The sequence below is a fragment of the Oryzias melastigma genome, linkage group LG3 (genome assembly GCF_002922805.2).
Source record: "Oryzias melastigma strain HK-1 linkage group LG3, ASM292280v2, whole genome shotgun sequence".
In the NCBI taxonomy this organism is placed as follows: Eukaryota; Metazoa; Chordata; class Actinopteri; order Beloniformes; family Adrianichthyidae; genus Oryzias; species Oryzias melastigma.
The window spans coordinates 19309053-19322415 of NC_050514.1; the positions used below are offsets into that span (position 1 = coordinate 19309053).

A 13363-nucleotide genomic window follows, 5' to 3' on the forward strand; every position below is an offset into this window, starting at 1 on the left:
TTGAAAAAAATAATAAGAAATGGTTTTCATTAGGCAAAAATAATCTATGTACCCCGATCTAAGCATCTTCATCTTTAAATTTTTACACCTAACATTTAATTTGAGGATTAATTTATCTGAAGGTGGTCAGAGTTGAACACTGCTGCCCTCTAGGGCCCATTCTGAGAACCTGGAGCTTTTTTGTCCCTTCAGTTTGACTTTATGTTTAAGTTTTTTATTTTCTGACAGCTAAAAACTGCTTGAAATGTAAAAAAGAGTTAAGTCATAAAGAATAAACTTGATTTACTTTTATACAAAACGATAAGAATAAGACTATATTTACTTCTGCAGATTAAAGTGATCGTTTTTGGAAACTACACTTTTTTTTACTTATATCTTTAAGGACAAGTTGAGAAAAACAGATAAAAGTTGCTTTAATGAATGGAGCAACAAATATAAGTGAAGAAACAACCACAATCTGAATTAAAACCTTTTAATGCGAAAAACTGGACTTGAATTAAGAAACAGGAATGATTTATAGGCAAATCATATACTTTACAAAAACAAGAAGAAAAGTGCGTGGCAGAAAAATCTGAAGGTTTTAGAAACAAACAAACAAAATAATAATGGACTACAAAATAAAAGTCTCTGTGAAAGCTTAACAATCAGACCGGGTTCTTCCGGACATCAATGAATGCATTGTTTGACGTCAAAGGTCCAACGTTGAGGCTGGAGCGCCGAAACTCCCGACGAAGTTTAACCACAGGCAAAGACGGGTGCCCCCCCCAGGAACCCAAACCCGGCTGAACTACGCGGTTCGCAGGAGCGTCCCCGGACACCTGAAGCAGGAGCTCCTCCATGACTGCAGGCTCCTCTGTGGGGAGAGAGGAGCGTCTCCACGTGGAGGGGAGAGGAGCCTTCACCAGCTCCCTCATTTCATCCCGAGACCGGACGGGCCGGTCGGGTTGCCCCGCCCCTCTGGCTGCGGGACTGTCCTGGTGGCTCAACTTTTCCAGGCTGCCAGTATTGTTGGGTTTACCTTCAGACAGCAAGACTGCAAGACAGAGATGCCAGAATATATCACTGCTAACGGACAGATTCATGACATCAAGCCTGTTGAGGCTTGCATAAGAAAAAATAATAAATAAATAAATAAAATGATACAAAAATAATAATAAATAGTATAAAAAATAAGATTATAACAGAAAGAGAATAGTTGAGAAGTAAATCGTGATATTTGAGATTTTAAAAGAAAATATGATCTTGAAAGTAGGTCAAGTGCGGCAGGTGAACACAATTAAGCTGCGTCAGCACGTCAGTGTACCTGCATGTGCACATAGTGATTTGGGTGTTTTCTGGAGAAAAACATTGATCTGACACGCCATCACACAGAAACAAACTAAAACAAAAGTGGAGAGGCAGCCGGTAAGATGCAGAAACATGGAAATAAACGGGGTGTTCTATCAATCAGCTGTTTGTTGCATGTAAATATCAGCTGTTTCTTACGGTTTCAAATGCGCGATTTGGTTGTGAATTGTTTGTAAATCCATGCTGTTAAATGGATTCTGTTTCTAATTTTTTTAGATTGATGTGACTTTGTGTAATGCTTTTGTTTGAAATTTAATTATTTATAGTTACTTATTTCATACTGAAATTAAATTTATTAAATGAAAAAATACTCATAATATTTATATCTGTGTACAGGTTTTTCACCTTGCTTGCTCACAATAATGCAAAACTCTATTTTGGAAAAAAAAAATCACCATTTTGAAATAAGAAGAAAATCCAAATAAAAGAGTGGAATACAAGTCATTAAGTCCTGAGTCATGAGTGGAGTCCTGCTAGTATTTCCTCCATTGGATGAATCCCCTTCAAGTGGGGTAAAAGAACTTGACACTAGCTGCATTTCCATTACACATTTGGTCAAAACTTTATCGAAATTCTAGGAATTTCGAAAAAACACAGTTTTGAAATGACACCATTTCCATTAAATCATAATTTTGCGATAAAGCACAAACCAACTCACGCGATAAGTCATTATAAACACCGCGATGAATGAGAACAAGTATTTTTTTTATTTGATTCACTAAAAGGGAGCATTTGGGTGACGTCACAGCTCTGTCTGTGGCGTGCGTTCAGCGCAGCTCGACTCAGAAGAGAGAGAAGCCTGTTTAGCGGTTAAAAGAAAACGCATTCTAACAGGAAAGCATAATTGACTTTTTTCTGTTTGAAAACACGACAACATCCATTCAAGTGTCTGTCACGGCTCTCGCACTCATAAGACTTCAGGCTGCAAGCTGCAAAAGTGCGTCTGCAGATGAAGCAATGAGGAAAGGAGGAGGAGCTGCTGCACGATTCCGTATGAAGAGCTGTGACGCTGTGGGACCTCTCCGTGCGCCTACTGTGCAGCCCTCAGAGCAGACACTTCATACTGAGAAGCGCATTTATTTCTAAAAAATTGTTTCCATTACAGTTTTGTGAATTTGCGAAATTTCAGAGTTAATGGAGATGCGACTATTGTGACTGCAGACGTCTTTGATGTCATATTTATGCCTAAAGGGATCAGTAAGTAACTCTAAAAGAAGGTAACCTGACCTTTAAGGTGTTCTTTAGGCTGATTGGTCGATGCGCAGAGCTCTCTTAGTTTGCTGCTCAGTTCCAGATTGGCTGCTTTGTACTGACTGAGCTCCTTGCTGATGTTGTGTATCCATCCCTCATACTGCCGCTGTCGTCCAGCCAAACCCTCATCCATTTGTTCTGTCAGGACACCAGGAGATGGAGACACTTTCAATACTGACACATACCTTTCTCTGACGGAGGGAATTTGCACACAAAATACCTCGACACTGCTGCAGCAGCAGCTGGACGCTCCTCTCGTGCTCCTTCTGCTGCTGCGTGAGCCGCCGATCCGTGTCCAGCTGAGCACGATCGAGAGCATTCTCCAACCACTGCACCAGCCTCTGCTGCTCGTCCAGCTGCATCTCCAGCTCAGCCAGGGCCAGCTGCAGCTTCCGCTCCTCCTCACGCAGAGACACCACCTCCACAAACACAACCACAAGACGTTTACTACATGCTCACAATGATAAACTCAGACTCTCACCAGGGGCTCAGTTAGCATGTTAGTCTCATGACAGTGAAAAAGAAAAAAAACCCAAGAAATTTGGCTTGAAGAAAGGGGTTTCATTTGACCTAAAAATGACTGAAAAGAGCTCAAGTCTTTAAAGTTGTACCAGAAGGAAACCATAGCACCTAAAAAAGTCTATACATCCAACCTCAGATATGTATTTGTCATATTAAAAGGAACCAAATTCAGAATAAAACATTTTAATGAGCTTAAACTTATGAGAAAAAAAACATTTGGAATTTTGAGTTGTTTTTGTTAATATAGTGTTTTAGATGTGAGAAAATTACCTGTAACTTCATATTTTTTCTGTAGTGGCTCCAAACTTTTAAGTATCAACATTTTTTGCTTTTTTTTTTTTTTTTAATTCATGTCTTCTTTGCCTAAATGTCAGACTTCTGAAATCGTAGCAGCAGTAAATTTACAATTTTTCAGAGTCAATTTCCTTTTTTACTACCTAAAAATGAGATATATTTTAGGTTAAAATTGTTTTTCCCCAAGTGGTATAATAGAAATGAAAGCAAGCTAATGTTTTGCATCCTCTCCCTCTTATTCCAAAATAAAAGCCATTTTAACTCCAAAAGCACATCAATAAAATGTCAAACTTCTAAAAATTCTGCTGCAGTAAAGTACCATTTTTCAGAGAAATGTTTCTATTTTTACTACCTAAAAATAAACGATTTTAGGTTGTAAACAGTAAAAAATATTTTTTCTAGAAGTATAATTAAAATTAAAGCAAACTAATGCATCCTTTCCATCTTACTCTAAAATAAAGGCCCTTTTAAATTTTAAAAGCACATTATTAAAATGTAAACTTTTGAGATTTCTGCAGCGTTTTATAACAGCAGTAAATTAGCGATTTTTCAAAGTAATATTTCTATTTTTACTACCTAAAAACAAGAGATTTTAGGTTTTAAACACAAAAAATACTTTTTTTTTCTAGTGGTGTAACATAAATTAAAGCAAACTCATGTTTTGCATAATTTCCCTCTTATTTCAAAATAAAAGGTTTTTTAAACTTTAAACGCACCTAATTGAAATGTCAGTAATGTTAGGACAGTGATTATTGTCACACATATAATGTGTGAAGCTGTGGGCTCTAGAATGGTAGTTTGTTGGCTGTTAACCAAACCAGCTATACTTTGAACGGACTAAAACATTTGCATGTGACATGTCACCAAACTCCATAAAGCCACGCAAACCTGTATACGACTTTCCTGCTGTGAGAGCAGAGTGCTAACCACCACACAGCTTTGTTAACAGTATTCAATAAAGTTTCAAAGAGACAGAGCACCTTGTCAAAGTACTTGCACAGCAGGGCTCTGGTCTCAGACGCAGACAGGTAGCTGAGCTTGGCCATCAGGTTCATTTCCCACTGTGAGAGCATGCTGGCAGAAGCCCTCAGCTGTCTCTGCCTCTGAGTGATGGCTTCATTCTTGTATTCAATCGCCGCGTCAAGAGCCTCGATGGCTTCATCCAGCTGGAACAGGGTTCTCTCCTCCTGTGGAAACCGTATTGAAATAAATGAAACATCCAGCCATAGAACGGCAGATTTTCAGTGACGCCACCAAACAAAATCCTCGTTCTGACCTCAGCTGAGAGCAGATTACCCTGCCGAAGTTTATCGTCCAGCTCAACTCTTTGCTTAAGCAGCGAGTCTTTCTCCTGACGAAGGTTGGAGATCTCTTGGCGAATCTGTTGGGAGTCTTGAGCACTGCTACTGCGAAGGAGGCCGTTTCTCTCACTCAGCTCTTGCTCAAGGGACTCGATACGTCCAGTAAGCATCACCAGATCTTTGCTGAGAGCCTGGGCAAGAAAATAACGATCAACTGTAGCCATTTTTTGTTGATTGTTGACATCAGATGTCTGCAGAGACTATTACCTGACTGGAGAGGAGCCTCTTGGTCTCCAGCCCGCTGCGTTCTTGGAGCAGAGCCTCCTTCTTGGCCAGGATCTGCTCTCGTTTGGTCAGCTCCCCTTCCAGATCTTCCAGTCCTCTCCTCTGCTCCAGAACGCGCTCCATTTCCTCGTCCAGCCATCGCTTCTGCTCTTCAATTTTCTAATATCGAGACACAGAAATCAACCAGTCGCCCTGTAGACATTTTTGTAGTAAAAAGTCAATCAGTTGTTGTCAAACCTGTTGCTCTTCTAAAGAAATAACAGATCCATTGCTGCCACTGCGCCTCTGCCTCTGGAAGGCAGCGATCTCCTCCGTCTTTATCCTCAAGATCTTCTGCTGCTGCTCGTTTTTTATCTCCAGTTCCTCAAGGGGTGAAAATTGAAAAGATAAGCGAGGATTATGGTGCAGGTTCAGAGCAAAGAGGTGCATCTTATCTTCTTTTTTTTATTAGTTTTAAAGGGTAACCAAGCAGGGGAGTTGACTTCACCCACTGAGAAAATGTGAAAATCAAAATTTGGGGCTGTGGAACAAGACTGTTATCATTACTGGAGCTGCAGATCATGACGTGGGACTTCTGAAATGTTGTAGGACTTAAATGGTTTGACAAATCACAAAATTCAAATGTAATACTTCAATTCAACCTGTAGGGGGCAGCACACAGAGATTTTTTTGATTGTATTTTCAAGAATTAAACACGTTTATTTTAATTTGTCAAAAATTTGCCAATGACCAACAGACGGCACTTTTAAAGCCCCATTTATAGAGGTCAACAGTCAAAAAAAGTTGATTGAGGAGCTGTAAAATGTCAGAGTATCATAAACATTTAAGTTCACATCAACAATAGAACACATTTTTCAAAAAAGTCAGTTTTAGCTGCCTAAAATGTCTAATTTCTGGGTTTTTCTTTTAAATCTTGACCCAAAACTCAAGTACATAAAGGTTCCTGCAGCATGAATTAAACGCAACTCTCAAAGGAAAAGTCTGAGAATTAAAAGAGGAACATGGAGAAACAATTATCCAAAAACGTTGGCCTTTACTTCACGATCCAAAGCAGAAACTGAAAGAGCTCACCTTGACTCTGTGAGTTCGTCTTTGCATCTCCGTCTCCAGACGTCTCTTCTGCTGACTCTCCTCCCGCAGTCGCCTCTGCAGCTGCTCCTGCTGCTGCTTCATGGACTGCACACTCCTCTCCAGCTCCAGCACACGCCGCTCACTTTGAACGGGCAGGTTGGCCAGACGAGCGGTATCCCTCTGCCGCTGACTCAGAACCTGATATTTCACCACAAGCGCCATCACAAACAAGCTTTTATGTCTTACAGCTTTGTGAATAGAAATGAAAGCGTGACATCAAACCTGGACTTTGCTCTGAGCGGCAGCGATCTTCCTGCGACACTCTTGCGCTCTGGTTTTGTCCGTTGCACTGATCTCTCTCTCCTGCTTCTCTAGATCCTGCAGCTGGCGCTGCGCCTCCAGCAGCTCCTGCCGCGCCTGCAGCGCTTCACTCTCCAGAGCTGTGATCTTATGGCTGTACTGCTTATTCAGGGCCTGAGCATCCTTTCCTATTTCAAAGAAAAGTGTCACTTACAGATAATCAATCATATTCTCAGAAAAGGTTTTTTTTAATCTTCACCGGTTTTAATCAGCTCTTTGATGAGTTCCTCTTTCATGCGGATGGTGACGGACAGCTCCCTGATCTTCTGCTGAGCCTGGAGAAGCCCCCACTCTGAAATGCTTTCAAAACTTTTCAGACTGTCCCCTGCACTGGAGTTAGCTTCACACAGATACGAGACAACATAATTAGGCAGGAACAGAACTCTCCCCCAATAATTTTATGCAATTAATTTCATTTTAAATAAGTTAATAAAACTGCGACATACAGGCTTTTCTGGTTAGACACGGGTGTTGCTGGGGGTCCAGCAGCTGAGACGTTAGGCCTCTGTCCACGGCCACGCTGCCTCCTAACAGAATGTCCCGTTTAGTCCACGTCAGGTTCATCTGTCTGAAACAGCAGCAGATGCAAACGGGTTGCATGCAGGGAGCATGTGCAGGAAATGGACAAAGGTCTGAAATCTTCTCTGCAAGATACCTGCATCTGTCATGGTCCGCATGATTGCCCTCTTTTTCTGCGCAGTGCATCATTTCTGCAACTCGAGGGATGTCTTGGTCGCCAAAATATTTTCCATCGGGACAGGGTGCACACCCAGAGAAACCCACTGGACTGCCCTGTTATCCCAAAAACAAATAACAGATGAAGATTTGTTGCATACGGAAGCCAAAATGGCTAGCCCAACTTTTTTTTTTTTACATTTTCTCATTATAACAAGAGAATGAAGATCCTCTCTCCTTCCCGCACAAAGATGCAGACATTTTACCTGATTTAAGTCTCTTTATTTTGTGTTAACAACAAAAAGAGCAGAAGAAAACACTCCCCAAAAGTTGTGTGTTAGTCTATTTACGATTTCTTAGTGGATCTACACTCTTTAAACACCTTAATTCCATCTCATGCTCCAGCCCCGCTGTTTTTATTTCCACAAAACCCCCGAACAAACAGGTTGATTGACAGAACCCTGAGCTGCAGAGCGTTCCTGCATGGTGCATTCACTGAGCTCCGGACATCCGCGGCAAAACAAAGACTGTTTTCGGCTTCCGTGGCTGCACACGGTGCAATAAAACCTTTTTTAACTGAGCCTTAATTTTGGCAGTAAACCTCTGCTCCATGTATTATTGGTACTTGTGAAGGAACATATTTTAATTTGCTATCCCTAAAGTGATGTCCCTAAAATGCATAAGTGACAGACAGACTCATTAAACCCAGAGCTTTCCAGTTGTTTTATGAAGGAATTTAAAGGATGAAGGCGATAAAAGCGTTTTCCTCTCTCCTTTGAGCCTGTCTCAGTACAAAAGCATCACAAATGGTTTCTTCCTGCTATAAAGCTTTCAGTTTGAATTCAGAAATAAAATACAACCTATAAGTAAAACTGTTTAAGCTACATTTTCTGTGGAGATTTGCTGAATTTTTACAGTTTTTGACCATAATGTGCCTTTTCAAGCTTCTTTTGACTCAAAATGAGAAGGCTAATGGTAAAACTGTCAAAGTGGTTTGTTTTAAAAGCCCTCTCTAGTGCAACTCAACATGTTTCTGCAAAGATCATTGCCGATACTATGATGAAGCTTCATTCTAAAGCTGGGAGGGAACATTTTGCACTGACAGCTGTTTGTATTTTCTTTCAGATTAAAATGATTTTAAAGACCCACTCTAAAATTGTGTTTTTGAGGCAACTTACATAAAGAAAACTGAGCTTAAAATTTCATTTCTGATGATTTCGTTCTTCAAATTGTCATGATTCAGGAGCGGACAAAAAATGCAGAGTTAGTTAGAAAGTATTTTTTCAGATTTTAGCTAAATCTGAAATCATTCTTTTTAAAAGACCACTGGGAATGATTTTACAATAGATCAAAATATGTCAGAGTGGGCCTTTAGAAGACTGCTGGGTGCTTACCTGTCTATGTGGGCCTCCATTCTGGCAATGCAGCATGGAGCCCATTGGTGCAGTGTGTGGCCGCAGCCTCAAGTTCAAGCCAAGCCCCATCAGTCCATGAGAAGAGAGCTGACACTGTAGCTCCGCTATCAGGTCCTGTTGCTCCTGCAGCTTGTCACTCTGACACAGAAAATTAAATCATCAGCTATTAGGGACGGCGACTGCTGTGAAGAATCTGCATAAATGAAAACGCTGCAGATAGATTTCATTAACTCTGCAGCGACAACACAAATGTGCAACCTGCTGCTTGTATTGCTCCATCGCATCCTCCAGAGCTGCTAAAAAGTCTGTATTTTCTTTCTCCAGTCGTTGGATCTCTGACTGAAGATGAGCAAGAGTGTCTTCTTTTTCACTTTCGTTCAGATGGCTGAACCTCCCCTCCACAGCCTCCGTGTCCTTGGATAGAAATCAATGGCTTGTTTATAAAACTTTTGATAGCAAGAACCTTTAAAAAGTATGCCTCAAACCTGATTCTTTATGGACGGCCTGCCCCGCCGCAGAGCGACGCTGTCCTCTGTGGAGCTGTTCTCGATGCCGCTGTCTGGTCCGGAGGCTGTGGTGAGGCCGCTCCGCTCCTCCTCAACGGAGCACAGCCACTCCTTCACTCTCAGACTCTGCTCTGCAGTCAGAGCGCCTTCGCTCTGCAACTCCCGCAGTAACCTGTCGCACAGAAAAACACTGAAACTGCAGGAAGCACTCATTTGTATCAATACAAACTCATGCAAGAAAGTTTTCAAAATCAAAAGAGCTAAATGTGCCAATCATAAACGACTCAGTCTGTGTTTGTCCAACCCTAAAGAAAAGTTAAGTCTTTAAGGAAAGAGGACATAAAACAAAAACCTCAAAGATCTACTCCAATAATAAATGTGTCTTTCACATCTTCTTGTAGTATTTTGTAGGAGGATGGAGGACATGTGTAGAGAAAATTAAGCATAAGATTGCATTTCTGAGTATTTACTTTTTCAAATAAATCCTGTTGGAACAAAAAGCTTATTTGTGACAAAGAAAAATATGCTGGGTGGGTCACATGCTCCCTGCCATTCTCCGCAACGGGGAGGAGAAGGGGGGCGGGGTTGCTCTTCACCAACGGTACCACCAGCAAATACTCAGAAGTGAATTTCTAATGAACTCCTGCAGAAACTAGGTCCTAGAAAACATCCCGGCAATTTTGATTTTACCTAAAAATTGGCATAATCCTAATTAAAACCAATTAATCAATCAATATACTTTATTAATCCCACGGGGGGAAATTAATTCTCTACATTCTTTTTCCAATTACCCATCCAGTGCAAAGACCATGACTTTTAATTGCATGAGCTCATTAGTAAATGTGACGGTCATTACTTTACAGAGTGACCGGCACCACTAACACAGTAAGAATAACTGTAGTACTTTACTAGCTTTCTAAAAACACTGTTTGGCATCTTCAGTGAGAACCTGTATGCGGTGTCGGTGCATGTCCTGTAGTGTGCGCTCTGCGCCTGCAGCCTGCTCATCTCCCCCTCTCCAAATCGAGGTCTCCTGTTGGGATCGGCGTGAGCTATGATTCGGGTCTCGGAGCGCTGACGGTTTTCCAGGGCTCTGCGGAGAGCCTTGATCTGCTGCTCCAGCCCTTCCACGCGATCCGGCTCTCGCTTGCAGTTGACCGTCACTCGGTTCTGAATGTTCCTGGCCCTCATGGCGTAATTCAGGGTATTCAGGCTTTCATCGAAGTCTGAGGAGGACGGACTGATGCAGGCGATCATCAGAGTGTTTGAGTTTCCTCCCAAAGAGTCTTTGAGTATCCTAGAAAAACAAAGATTGTTTTATTGAAATCAAAAACAAATGTGTAAGCTCCATGAATATGAGCTCACCTTGTGATTTTAGAATCCCTGTATGGTATATGGGAGCCTTTCCTCTTCGGGTCTCCCAGCGCCCCGATAACATTTCCCAAAGCCAGAAGTCCACTGTTAATTTGAATGCTCTCCTTCAGTCTCTCTCCAGTGTTACCTGTCCTTAAGATGCGCTCCGACCCCGCCAAGTCAACAAAATGGAACTTGGAAGACAGCATTTGTGGTCCAGAGCTCGCAGTGGTCCCGTTAGGGCGTGAGCTCCCACGGCGCTGATCCAAGTACAAAGTGAAAATAGTGTGCGAGCGGCTGGAGTTGGGATTCATCTGTGTCGCTCCGGTGTGCCTGGCTGTGTTTCCTGACTCCAGTAAACTCAGCACCTCATCCAGAGCTTCCACCTCACACTCCTTTACACCACACAGAACTATAGTCCAAATGAAAAAAAATACAAAAACACACAAAGATGATTAATGGCAGAAATATTCCACATTAAAGACAACATGCCTTTTTTTTCCCCCATACCAATGTTGCCTTTATCTTCCCGGATGAGGATATCCTTACTGGCGGTCTCAATTTCCAGTAAATCCTTAAATTCCTCTTTATAAATCTCCAAATAGGAGACTCGCACAGAGAAGTCAGTGAGGTCGTTTTCATCCAGCAGCTTAAAAACATCTGCAATAGCTCTCGGAATGATGCCCTGCTCCTCATCCCTGAAGGAACCTAAATATAAAGTAAAAAAAGACCAATATTGACTGACGGTGGAGCACCGTTTCTTTCTGGATTTTGACATTAATTTAAACCAAATAACTTACTAATATTAGCTTCTCCAATGGTGTACGTCTTGCCCGAGCCGGTCTGGCCGTAGGCAAAAACAGTGGCATTAAAACCTTGGAAGAAGGCGTCGATGAGCGGCTGGACGGACGCAGAATAAACGTCCTCCTGACAGGCCGTTTCTTCAAATAGGAAGTCACAGACAAAGTGTCGGTCGTGGCCCAGAGTGACCCGCCGCAGGTCCGGGTCGACGGTGATGCAGCTCTCGTGGCAGTGCAGGAGTTCTTTGGGCAGCAGAGGACGCACTCGAACAGCCACCTGGACTGCAGAGTAGTCCACCCGGCCTTGACCGCCAGGCACTTTAGGAGACATTTTATCCTCAGTGGTGCAAAGCTGTTATGTAGTGATCATCTTTGGGTCACTAAAAGAAATGGAGAACATGAGTCAGCAAAATCTATGGAACCAATTCAAGCATTTGTATTTGATAAAAGGGATATTTTTCCATGATAAACATCTCTTGAATAATTTGGAACTGGAAATAATTTGCTTTTCAAGCAAAATAAAAATAAAGCTAAAGAAGACAAACAACAGACATAGAAATATATAGAAAGAGATATATCAAACTAAGGATAAAAATCCTGAATTGACAGTACATGATACTGAAACCATGAAATATGTTTGTCAAAAAGAGTTTAATCTATTGCTTGAAACCCCTGTCATGTTTATAATAATCATTTCAACTTAATAATAGTTTTTTAAAGTCAACCATTATGTTTAACTAACCCTTAACAAAACACAGTCTGTTTAAGAATACTACAAGTATACACTAAAAGTAAGACTGTGTACTTTTGTCTGTATATCATACTTTAAGTTTTTCAATTTAGTCTGAACAAGTATTTTGTATACCTCCTGCACTGAATGAACATACTTATGCTAAAGTTATCCTTAATTAGTGAAATATATAGTGTACTACTTAAGGTTGCACGATATTGGAAAAACGTTGTTTCTGATTTTTACACCAAAAAGATGGTTTTGTGCGTGTTTAAACTCAGCAGGTTTTCTAATTCACAGACAGATGAAGGCCTTTTAAGAGGTATTTCTCTACATATCAGTGGCAGCTCAGACCCGTTATTATCCCGTGTCGGTGTAGAAGTAGAGACGATAGATTTGGACAAAACAAACCAAAGATGCGCCTCTCATGTTAACTGTATTAGCAGGTTACTGTGTGTGTGTTGGTTCATATCTAATTTACATACTAAGTTAAACAATAACTTGTTCTAGCCGGTTTTGGACCTTGTTATCGTCAGAACCGCAGGCAGCGACTGCGCAGACTCGAGCGGACCAAGTTAGCGGGGTACTGTTAGCTCACTGGAGTTTAGGTTACTAAAGTCAACGCGAGAATACATAACTTTGATAGTAAACAGTTCTTAAGGCAGGTAAATCACGCGCTAATCTTCCTGTAATGCCAAAATAACTTCCCAGAATTCATTTCTCTTAATTGATACTTCTTGTGCTTCGGACTGTAGCTAAGCTAAAGTTAGCCCGCGTCCGAAAACAATATAAGAACAGGATGAGACATAGTAGATTCACAATACTTAGTTTTGTTGTGTTTTTATATCAGTAAAGAAGAGTAATGGTACGCCGCGTGCATCAATTTGGTGAGTTCTCCTGACCTCTAACGAGACTTACATGAGTGCAGAAGAAGTTAATCATGATTCCTGTTTGGATATTTTCCTGCTTTTTTCCACTTGGAGAAAGGGATGTGGGGGGAGGAGTTCCAAAACTCCGACTTCTGGGGGGCTGGTTTGGACTGCAGTCGGAGAAGGGAGCGGAGATTTAATAGGGAAGTTCTTAGAGTCCTGATTCAAAGTACTATGCATCTCTCAATTTACAATTAAATTTGCAAATTCATCTTGCAATTTGATAATGCATTTATCAATTGACGATTCAATGTTCAATTCAGGCCTTTAATATGAAAATACATTTTGCAATTTACAATTCAATATTCAAATTAACAATTCAATATTACAATTTTAAAAATAAAATATTGAATAAAAAGAATATCAATTGCATTGCAAATTGACATGAGTTTTTGATGTCAAAATTCAAATGACAATGCATTTTGCAATTTAATATTTACAGAATTTGTTGCAGAAATGGCTCATATTTCTTGCACTGTTCCTTTTAGCAAAAAGCAGTACATCTAAAGTTTACTTTATTAAGT

At 40.9% G+C, this 13363-nt stretch overlaps 1 protein-coding gene across 1 annotated transcript; it reads right to left on the reverse strand.

The window, feature by feature from the left end:
- Positions 1 to 456: 456 nt before the first annotated feature.
- On the reverse strand, positions 457 to 12977 carry kif7 (kinesin family member 7). Its single transcript, XM_024296032.2, has 20 exons — positions 12829 to 12977; positions 11181 to 11560; positions 10891 to 11088; positions 10393 to 10792; positions 9977 to 10324; positions 9007 to 9199; positions 8780 to 8935; positions 8501 to 8659; positions 7087 to 7223; positions 6878 to 6999; positions 6631 to 6771; positions 6354 to 6559; positions 6072 to 6269; positions 5238 to 5363; positions 4983 to 5159; positions 4691 to 4906; positions 4395 to 4601; positions 2819 to 3017; positions 2575 to 2736; positions 457 to 1033 (listed from the first exon to the last, which is right to left on the reverse strand). Exons 2-20 carry the CDS (start codon positions 11509 to 11511, stop codon positions 645 to 647), a joined length of 4065 nt encoding a protein of 1354 aa, XP_024151800.1. The 5' UTR covers positions 11512 to 11560; positions 12829 to 12977; the 3' UTR covers positions 457 to 644.
- Between the last annotated feature and the right edge of the window lie 386 nt (positions 12978 to 13363).